This window comes from Anarrhichthys ocellatus, unplaced genomic scaffold, assembly GCF_004355925.1.
Source record: "Anarrhichthys ocellatus isolate YVR2014 unplaced genomic scaffold, GSC_Weel_1.0 scaffold26, whole genome shotgun sequence".
NCBI classification, from domain to species: domain Eukaryota; kingdom Metazoa; phylum Chordata; class Actinopteri; order Perciformes; family Anarhichadidae; genus Anarrhichthys; species Anarrhichthys ocellatus.
This window is the reverse complement of record NW_022280056.1, coordinates 5,578,261-5,589,033: the sequence shown is the minus strand read 5'-3', so window position 1 is coordinate 5,589,033 and position 10,773 is coordinate 5,578,261. Positions and strand designations below refer to the sequence as shown.

At 44.0% G+C, this 10,773-nt stretch overlaps 1 protein-coding gene across 2 annotated transcripts in view; it reads left to right on the top strand.

Moving 5' to 3' along the window:
- The window catches only part of LOC116391587 (polycomb protein suz12-A), a 12,041-nt gene extending 1,274 nt beyond the window's left edge, over positions 1 to 10,767 (top strand). The window contains exons 2-16 of one of the 2 annotated variants that reach the window (XM_031862329.1): positions 1,420 to 1,466; positions 1,549 to 1,613; positions 3,701 to 3,769; positions 3,918 to 3,967; positions 4,753 to 4,838; positions 4,947 to 5,199; positions 5,939 to 6,041; positions 6,150 to 6,255; positions 6,659 to 6,833; positions 7,280 to 7,368; positions 8,135 to 8,278; positions 8,549 to 8,706; positions 9,024 to 9,216; positions 9,334 to 9,413; positions 9,645 to 10,767. In XM_031862329.1, coding sequence (XP_031718189.1) covers positions 1,420 to 1,466; positions 1,549 to 1,613; positions 3,701 to 3,769; positions 3,918 to 3,967; positions 4,753 to 4,838; positions 4,947 to 5,199; positions 5,939 to 6,041; positions 6,150 to 6,255; positions 6,659 to 6,833; positions 7,280 to 7,368; positions 8,135 to 8,278; positions 8,549 to 8,706; positions 9,024 to 9,216; positions 9,334 to 9,413; positions 9,645 to 10,092 — 2,066 coding nt within the window. In that variant the 3' untranslated portion in view covers positions 10,093 to 10,767. The remainder of the gene's footprint in view (positions 1 to 1,419; positions 1,467 to 1,548; positions 1,614 to 3,700; positions 3,770 to 3,917; positions 3,968 to 4,752; positions 4,839 to 4,946; positions 5,200 to 5,938; positions 6,042 to 6,149; positions 6,256 to 6,658; positions 6,834 to 7,279; positions 7,369 to 8,134; positions 8,279 to 8,548; positions 8,707 to 9,023; positions 9,217 to 9,333; positions 9,414 to 9,644) is intronic. The other variant, XM_031862330.1, reaches the window with a different exon arrangement.
- Positions 10,768 to 10,773: the final 6 nt, after the last annotated feature.

Genomic DNA, 10,773 nt, shown 5'->3' with positions numbered 1-10,773 from the left:
GTACAGTAAAAAGTACAATATGCACCTCTGAGGTGTGGTACAGTTAAAAAGTACAATATGCACCTCTGAGGTGTGGTACAGTAAAAAGTACAATATGCACCTCTGAAAGGGCTGGGCGGTATACCGGTTCCAATTTCCCAGACGATATGAATTTTTCATACACCGTCATACCGGTGCACAGCCGAAAATACTTCTGTTGCTCTTCAACAGGCAGCAAAATATATTGTTCGGACCTTGGAATGCTACAGTCGGAGCTAGTTGTCTTAGCTGTGAGGGAACCCTTGTCATGGTTAATTTTATAACAACAATTAACAACCCACAACTAACGCTCTTTAACAGGGCAAAACACCACGACACAACAGTTTGTGACACATAAACCATTTGTAGCACTAATAAGTGTACATTTATAAAATTTCTTCGCCGAACTGCATGCTGGGTAAAGCTCGCTTGCTAACAGCTGGGAGAGGCTCTGCGCCAGTAACGTTACATTACAGAACAGAAAAGAGCGATGCAGGATGAACACAGGCTGAACAACAAAAGGTATTTAGGTCAGACACATATGCACGCTGACTACCGTAATATGTGTGGTATTTGTTATAAATGTACGTTGTTACATAGACGGTGATAAGCTGTACGGAGGGGCTTCTTCTTCCTTAAATTCCATTGGCGGGTCGCTACTTGCATAGGTGCATACCGCCACCTAGTGTACCGGAGTGTGCATTTTCAGGGTAACCTTTTCTTCACTGTTCTGATAATAAAATAAATTAAAAAAAATAATTATATATATATATATCTATACCTAAAAACACCTACTAACAACTAAATCCTACGGTCTAATCCCGTTTCTTTCCATGGAGGGGCTTAGGTGAAGGAAAAACGGCTGTTCACCGCTCGCTGGCCGGTTGTTTCTTTTCGACGTTAATTAATTAATGCTTTAATGTGGGGAAAAAAATACCGTGAAACCGCCAGAATCTTACAAAATACCGTGATATGCATTTTTGGTCATACCGCCCAGCCCTCCTCTGAGGTGTGTACCAGTAAAAAGTACATGTACCTGTGAGGGTTATTTTTTGGTTAATCCATTTTATAGTTTATATAATGACCTGGAAACAAAGCTACTGAACTCAAAATTATGTCTATAATAATCTTACTTTTAACAGTCAAAGTAAAATATGAAGCCGAGAAAAGCCGGCAGATTGCGTTTAAGTGTTATTTGTTACTTGTACTTCTACATCATTCGTGTATAAACACAGTTTTCATTCATTAAATGAACGATTCAGCACTAAGTGTACTCTTTAATCCGGCTTTGGCGCTTGTGTAACATTCAGAATACTTTTATAATAAATATTTAATAAATATATAATAAAGGGCTGAATAACAAAGTGATCTTCTGATGATGAAAATGTATTTATTTTGCAGAACCAACTCAGATCTACAGGTTCCTCCGCACCAGGAACCTGATCGCTGTGAGTGTTCCCTCACGACTGATGAACTTGACCGTTTGAGATGAGAGGAATAAGAATAATACTTGTTTTCTGTTCCTATCAGCCGATATTCTTGCACAGGACTCTCACCTACATGTCCCACAGAAACTCGAGGAATAACGTCAAACGGTAAGTAATCCTGTGGTTCTTCTGTCTTTCTCTGGTTCAGGTTTCATAATGTTGTGTTGAGCAGTTTGTCTGCTTCAGAGACGGCTCGGTGTTCTAACCCACTGCGATAGGAGAGACGTGTTTCAGCTGGTGCCGCTTTGCATACAGCAACACAAACTCCTGATACGCACGAGGCTGCTCGTGGTTCAGATGTCTGCTGTTTACGTCACATGGATGTTGTGCAGCTTATGTTCTTCAGTCTTGTTGCCGCTTGTGACACGATTTCAAACGGAACAGTATTTTTTGTCACTTTCCTGCAGCTGTTTGTGATGTGACTCGTGTAGAATTGTGTATTAATTTGTCAGAAGGTATTAAAATAGTTTATTGGATTCATGTGCTGCCGGAGAATCAGTGACAGTTCATGTTTCTGTTATATTTATGTGCAAAAGGAAAAAAGTGAGAGAAACACACACATGTATTTTAATATATAAGTTTGATTATTTTTTATTAATTCAATTGTCTTAATTATTTGAGTTTTAACATCAATTAAAACTTGAAAAGAAAAAGACCAAAATATTCAGATTTTCACTGAAGTTATTTCTAGATAATCAGCCTCTCTTTGTTCCGATCAACACTGAATTCAGAAGTGTAACAGCTGCCGTCCTCTCATCAGACCGAGGAACAGTAACTTTCTGTGCAGTGATCTGGTCGGGGGACTAAAAATGGCCGCCGTTACGATAAGGTGTGTTATTCCTGATCTGAAGCGTCTGCAGCTCGGCTCAGTTTCACTTTCCTCTTCAGTCACATGAATGAGCTCCGGTTATCAGCTGTTCACAAAGCACCAAGCGAGACATCTAACGTTTTGGTGACGTGGTGTCCAGACACAGTTTCTAAAGGTGCTCCATCCAAAGCCCGCGCTCACAGCGACGTCTCGATGTTTTATAGAACTGGAAAGCCAGTTAAAGTAAAAGGCCCCCCGGCCGCCCGCACGTCAGGACCCGGCACGCTCTTTTTGATTCAGTGCGTCTGAACGCAGCCTGAAGATGTAAGAGTGTGTTGCTCGTGTCCTGTGAGACCCCCTCACAGCCTCCCAGGTGTTTTCACTTACTTTGGCTCATTAGACGGCTGCTCAGGTCGGAGCCGGACGGAAGCAGGAATTATGTGAGGCCAGCAAACTAAAAACACACCCAGCGACACAGATCTGATTCGTGGTTCGTGGTTGTTTTTCCGCTTCGGATCAAACAACTTTAAGTGGACAGAAAACAGAAAACATCAGAGACACTGTTCATCTCGTCGAGAGCTGATTTACACTCCTGGAGGTTACATGTAGCGTATATTTATATATACATACATAACATCTAAACCTTCACCGATAACCGTCTGATGGCTTTCACGTCTGAAAGATTTCTTTGTTTTAGGACTTTTATTAAAGAATCGGACAGCTGACATGTTTGAGGGCAAAGGCACAATGAGAGTAAAGTAAAAGACTACGTTGGGCTTGTAAATCTAACAACTAGTAAAAAATAAAATATATATATTTTTTTACTGAAACGGATGATAGAAGTAGCTAGAGAGAGAGTCTTCTTCTACGTTGCATCAGAGTTGCTCAGAACCGATCGGTCAAGAAAATGGCGGCGGGTCAAGAGAAAGTCCATGAGCTGAAGTGCAAGCGAGCATTTTAATGATCCTAAACGTGAAGTTTAGTTTGGAGGCGTTAAAAGTTGCGGGGGAACTCCAACTCTGTACGTGTCACGGCCAGTCTTGGAATAGTGATGAAATGTAATCTACTGGTTTTGTCTACATGGACATAAATTGTCCGTTTTGTCCGTTTCGACACAGAAAACAAACGCCAATAGAAAGTGAATCGGGATGCTTTTCTTCGTGGTGGACTCGCACTTTACATCGTCGTATTAAATATCCAGCAAAACCACTTCTGGTGTTCCAACAAAATGGACTTTGAGCAAGTTACTGACCTGAAAACCCTGTTTAGAGCAGAGGATGTTAGTCAGGGGACTGAGTCTATGCACTGATCAGTGACTGAAGGCCAGTGTTGTTGTTGTTGTTGTTGTTGTTGTTGTTGTTAACCGGCTGTTTGTCTCCACAAACAGGAAAAGCTCCAAGGTTGACAACCTGTTGTTCAAAGTGGAAAAGATGCGCGGTGAACAGGAGACTCACAGGTAAACTTTACAGGCACCAGAGCATCTTCTGTGGACGCTAACAGCAGCCCCACTCTAAGACAACTGACCTTCTGAACTTCACGTCTAGCGGACATTTGATCAAATATAAATCATCTGTTTGAAGTTCTTGTGTTTTTGTTTTTCACAGCTTGGCCTCTAATCTGCAGCTCACATTTACCGGCTTCTTCCATAAAGCTGGTAAGTTTGTCCGTCTTTTTATTCATTTTTTAGGGTTCTAACGGAAAGTGTCGAGATGAGATCAGATCTCATCTTCTAGATACTAAGGAAAAGCTTCCTTCCTTATCTCCTTTAGGGAACACCGTGACCGTCCTTTACACAAAGGAAAGGAGACGATGCTGTCGCATATTTAAAGCGACAACATGGATAAATTCAAAACATTCTTCGAAAGTGTCTTTTCACAGTCGGGCGCTTTTCATTTTTTGTGCCATTATTTTGCACTTCAACGTGTTTTATTTTCACACAGAAGGCGAATATTACGCGGCAGAAAAGTGACACAATCAACCAATCACGCTGAGCGGAACGGACTGATTCAAAACATTCACTCTGCCGCACAACAACACGGACGCTCTTAAAGTCTAAAGACAACTTTATTACTCCTTTCAACTTTGACCAAGGCAGCGCACATCCACTACTTCTGTTCTAACCTTTCACAATAAAAGCCCTAGATGCATATACACTGAGTAACTGTTTATGAGAGGTTAAGAGGAAACTCGGTAGAATAAACACGGTATTTAGTCTTCTGCATGCGAGAATCTATTCAAACCATTTTATTACAAAATATCGCTGCCGGTGTGAAAAGTTTTGATGTGAAATATTACACATTATGTATTATTTATTAAATAAATAAAGTTGCTTTAAATATAACAAACATCCGTAGCCTGGTGTAATATCAGTGGGATTCAGACTTTTTTCCTGCTGATTCATGGCGACTTTCACAGGAAGTGTTTTGTTTGTGTTCTCAGGGAAGCCGTCTCAGGACAGTGAGAACGAGCAGAACTCTGTATCTCTGGAGGTGCTGCTGGTCAAAGTCTGTCACAAGAAGAGGAAGGTGTGTGTGCGTGCGTGTGCGTGCGTGTGTGTGCGCTGAATGCTTCCTTCACTGGTCCGCTCAGGCGTCAGAGAATCTGAAATGTCTTGTTTTCCTCCTTGTGTCCAGGACGTGAGCTGTCCCGTGAAGCAGGTCCCGACGGGGAAGAAGCAGGTTCCTCTGAACCCAGACACGAGCGCCGGAGTCCAGGCCAAGCCGGGCTCCTTCCCCTCCTTACTGGTTCCCAGCAGCGAGTTCGAGCCCAGCAACTCCCACATGGTGAAGTCGTACTCGCTGCTCTTTAGAGTGTCGAGGCCCGGGTGCCCCCGGACTCAGATCAACGGCCTGGTCAACGGAGAGAACCACCACAGCAGAGGTCTGGGTACGTTTTGTTTTACTGGTTTATTTTTAACACATGTTTTGATTTATGTCGATTAAGAACAACGGCGTACTCGCCAGGTTAGTCGCTCACGTCTGAAAACAAAGAGACGTCACTTTAGACTTCCTGCTTCAACATTTGACTCTAAATGGACCATAAAGGTACTAAATGAACATCATGCTGTATTGAAGAAGACTTGAAACTAGAGATTGAGACCATAAACTCATGTTTACAATGTTTACTGAGGTAATAAATCAAGAGAGAAGTAGAGTCATTTTCTCATAGACTTCTATACAACCAGAGGAGCAAAGTCAATATACAAACCAGGTAAAGTTAGTTTGTTTCTATGGATAATAAATCTATGTAATGTCTGTCCACCCTGTAAGAGAGAACCCTCTCTGAGGTTTCTTCCATGTTGTTTTTGGAAGTTTTGATTAGCTATTAACGTTAACTTGTTAAAATGATCTTTGAGGCTCGGTGTCTGAACGTCCTAAAGATTGTTTGTGACGGACATGAAACAACATCTACAACCTGAGACCTAAAGAGGGCCGAGGAATGATCTAGCACATCAAAATCCAGAGAATCTCAGAGTAAAACCTTCTTAAATATCAATATTTTAAGCTTTAAACTCAGCAAGTACATTTCTATCAAAGCTGCAAAAACTTGTGGCAACAAACCAACATTTAGTTCTTTGTTGCTTGTTGTTTGGCTCTTTGTTGTCTCATCAATGTGCCCGTCTCAGACTTTACAGAGGAAGTGGTGAACAGGAAGAGGAGGAGCTCCTCTCTCAGGGAGGAGGGAGAAACCACGTTTGTGGCTCAGATGACGGTCTTCGACAAAAACAGGTGAAAACTTACAAACCGTCGCCTTCTGACGCTCAGGAAAGACATCTTTGTTTTGATCCCAAGAAGTGACGTGTGTGTGTGTGTGTGCGCGTGTGCGTGTGTGTGTAGACGTCTGCAGCTGCTGGATGGGGAGTACGAGGTGTCTATGCAAGAGATGGAGGAGTGTCCCGTCACCAAGAAGAGGGCAACGTGGGAGACCATCCTGGATGGAAAGGTGAGCGTTAGTTCAGAACTAAACCCGACGAGGCGGTTAAATCCTCACTTCAGACTAGAGATGGGGAGGGATAACTTCCAGTATTGTTTCTTAATGAGTTTGAATGGCTTTTATTATTCATTTATTATAAAAGGTATTGTCTCTTTTCTGTCAGTATCTCTTTGTTGTTGTTTTTACTTTTCTGTTTTTGTATTGAACTCAATGTGATTGTAAATGATCCCTAGAGAGTAAATAAGGGTTCTAAGAGTTATTATTATTATTATTATGGTCTAAACATCACTCACCTCTATCTTCTGCCACCTCACCGTCAGTGGAGGCTGATGAATACATAATCCCTTAGTTGTTTATTTGTCTGGTTCACGTTATTAATCTGCTACAATGATCTTCTCTCTGTGTATTTCAGCGTTTGCCTCCCTTTGAGAGCTTCTCTCAGGGTCCCACCCTGCAGTTCACGCTGCGCTGGACCAGCGACTCCTCCGACCGCTCCACTGCTCCCGTGGCCAAACCTCTGGCCACCCGCAACTCTGAGACCAACCTGGACCCCCGACCCAGCACCCTGAGGGCCACACACACACTGGGTGAGTCTGAGGGGGGAAACGGCAACAACACGGGAGGTTTTTATGATCCGTCCTCCGTCAGCGGTGCAGCAGTTAATGCTGTGTGTTCACCCAGAGCTCCAGGGTAGAGACCGGACCAAACTATGTGTGTGTATAAACCATATGGTCCAAACAATGAAAAAGACGCTCCCGTATCTACGCCTAGATGACGTTAAGTTGAGTGTTGATGGAGCAGACAAGAAGGCGTTTAGTTTCCCAGGATATCTGGGACTTCCACAGTAAGTACTAAGCAGGAATAGAGGTTATTTCTTCCACGGTTGGTGACGGAAATAAATGATTTAGTTGATAACGGCTTCCATGGATATAAGCCACGCCCCCTCGCCAGCACGAATGAGGCAAATAAACGCAAATGTTTGTTGTGAACGCAGCTTTAAAACTTGACTAATTTCTCTCCTTCTGTGCTGCAGCTGTTAAAGAATCCATAAACGCTGACCTGACGACCAGAAGAGAACTCATCTCAGCTGAGCCGCGACAGAAGCTACGCATCTTCTACCAGGTGGGTCTGCACGGCACACCGTCACCTGTCAACAGAAACAAGCTCCACATTCAGGCTCAGTCAGCTACTGCCGACATCAAGGTGTTCCTTAGATTCACAAACCCTCAGTCACTTATTAACAAACCCACAACTACACTGGGAGACCTGGATTAACTGTGGAAATCAGAAACTAAAATTAATAGAATTTTAAAGTTTTAAGTATTTGCAATTTAAAATATGGATCAGACAGAAAATCTTGACCTCGGAAAATAGAGTTAAATGAATCATTCTAGCTTAAAATAATTGATTCAAACTTTAGAAAATCTTAGTAGTTATGAGTAAATATACTTTGACACTATATATACTAAATATACTTTGCAGAAGCGCCAAAAAGAATCTCTTCTCCTCCTCGTGCTGCAGCATCACTGAGATATCAGAGTGAAGTTCTGCTGTGGATGTATTTTATACACCTAAATAAAACACGATCAGTTTAAGCGTACGAAACATTCAGAATAGTTTTATTCTGAACTTAGCGTTCACTTACACTCACATTGATTCATATAGGTGTCTAAGATACACCCACAGCAGAACTTCACTGTATCTAAGGAAAAAGAGTCAAACTGTCCATCCAATCATTCTTTAGACGACTAGAGACGAGAAAGACACACAAAATAAATTCATCCCTGGGAGAGACGAGATGGATTGAAGCCCCACAGATGATCCTGTGTGCGTTTGTGCTCACCGTCTCGTCTCTCTGACGCTCGCCGTCTCTTCTTCTTCTGTCCAGTTCCAGTACAATAGCAACACGCAGCAGCAGACGGAGGCCAGAGACGACCTCCACTGTCCGTGGTGCACCCTCAACTGCAGGAAGCTCTACAGTCTGATCAAACACCTGAAGCTGTCTCACTCCCGCTTCATCTTCACCTATGTGGTGAGACGAATCACGCGGTCCAGAAACCTTAAGTTATCCTGATAGATCAAAGAAAAGTAGCCATTTATACATTATTATAATATACTTTATATATTTTTGTTCCTCAAATGTTCACTGATCCATGTTTAGAACTGGTTCACGTTGATTTAAAGGCTTTCCTCAAAAGATTTTTAAGAAGTGATTTTTAAAAGATGTTTAGCAGAACTTCCAGATGTTGCTGCCGTCCGTTCTCATTCTCTCCTGATCTCCTGATCTCCTGATCTCCGGCAGCCCCACCCTAAAGGAGCGAAGATCGAGGTCTCCATCAACGAGTGTTACGACGGCTCGTACGCAGGAAACCCTCAGGACATCCACAGCCAGCCGGGCTTCGCCTTCAGCAGGAACGGGCCGGTCAAGAGGACGGCCGTCACAAACGTGGTCGTCTGCAGGTAGTGCTTCACTATCATAGGGATGGTTGTGATGTTTGACTGTGGACGTATTTCAGACACGCAATAACAGTCATTTTACATGTTTATTGACTGTTATATTCCATTCTTGCCAAATGAATCCACCTCAACGTTACACGCTGTTGATTTTAAAAACCTGCCTCTGCTGTGATCGGCGACGGCATTTTTCCTCAAATGCCTTACTTCCTGTCAAGGGTGCCAGTAGTTCTCCAGGATACTATGGATATTATGGTTTGTCAAATATCTCATTCTTTAATATTTTTGAAAGTCTTTTTTTTTAATTTTCCAAATCTCTGCAGACCCAAGAGGACGAAGGCGAGTCTGTCCGAGTTCCTGGAGCCGGAGGACGGAGACCAGGAGCAGCCGATCATCAGCGGACACAACCGCCTCTACTTCCACAGCGACAGCTGCGTCCCGCTGCGTCCTCAGGAGATGGAGATGGACAGCGAGGATGAGCGGGACCCCGACTGGCTCAAAGAGAAGACCGCCATGGTTAGTTCAGGGACAAACGAAGAAGGGTTGTCACGTTGATTGCGTTTCAGTGTGTGGTGTCTAAAGTCTCTCTCTCTCTCTCTCTGTCTCTCTCTCTCTCTCTCTCTCTCTGTGCAGCAAATCGAGGACTTCACCGACGTCAACGAGGGGGAGAAGGAGATCATGAAGCTGTGGAACCTCCACGTCATGAAGCACGGGTGGGCATGAAGCAGAATACACACGCGTGTTGATTTAAATGCATTCATGCATCACCAGCTGCTGACCGAGCTATCAAGAGTCAAATATTGAGATTGTTAAACTGATCAGCTGACTCATTTTAGCTGATCTAATCTGTGGAATAGAGAGCTGCAGGGATGATGTGTGTTTTTGTAGTCATCGACAAAACAGCCAATGGGATTCTTCCGTTTGCTTCCCCCCCCCCCCTGCAGTTTCATCGCGGACAACCAGATGAACGAGTCCTGCCTGCTGTTCGCCGACCACCACGGCGTCCACATCGTCAGGAACGACCTCTGTCGCAACTTCCTGTTGCACCTGATCAGCATGCACGACTTCAACCTGGTCACCACGCAGACCATCGACCAGGCCATGGCCCGCCTGCGCCTCCTGCAGAGCCAGGGAGCTCGCAGGGACGAGGAGGAGGAGGAGGAGGAGGAAGAGGAAGAGGAGGAAGAGGAAGAGGAGGAGGACTGGGAGACGGCCGTGGAGTCCCAGCCAGAGCTGGATCCGGATCTTGAGTACACGCCCTGCAATGACGAGACCAGCACCGGCTGTGTGGAGAATGGAACCCAGAAGGAGGAGGAGGAGAGCGGAGGAGCTGTGACAGAAAGGACGACCAGCAAGCGGAAACTCTCCGACTGTGATTCGGTTTTAAACTGAAGAAAAATGAGAGTAAATTTAAAACACGGTGACAAACAAACAGGTTACTGCAGGGATTCAAAAACAAGATGAAGAGCCGTTCATCATTTCATCGCCAGGAGGAGGAGTGAGGAGTGTGACCTGACCTTGCATCCTTTCCTTTCATTTCCAACCCGCTGAGTTTATTAAAGACTGAACTTTGGAGGAAGCACAATAGTCTGGATTCATTGACGGACCAGATTCTTTCTGTGCTCTCTCTCTCTCCAACTTTAACTTTTCCTTTTGTTGTCCTCGGTGTTCCTGCAGCACTCGGCTCCACCAAAGGTTTTTACTTTATGACTGAGCGTGTTCTACGTTACTGTCACGCTTATGGGTCAAAGATGTCCCATCAGGTCTCTGATCCAGCGTTCGGGTGTCTGATGTGGTCTTTAGGTGTCTAATAGTATCTCCAGGGGTCTGATCAGGTTTCTGTGTCTAATCTGTTCTCTGGGTCCCTGATCAGGCTCCTAGGACTCAGAGTATGTCTCCAGCTGTCTGATGTGGTCCCTATGCATCCAATCTGGTCTCTGGGTGTCTGTTAAAGTGTTAGGGATTCTTACTAGTTCTCTGGGTGTCTAACCTGGTTTCTAATCAGGTCTTCAGGTCTCTGATCTGGTGTCCAGATGTCTTATCAAGTCTCTATATTATATAATATAATATAAT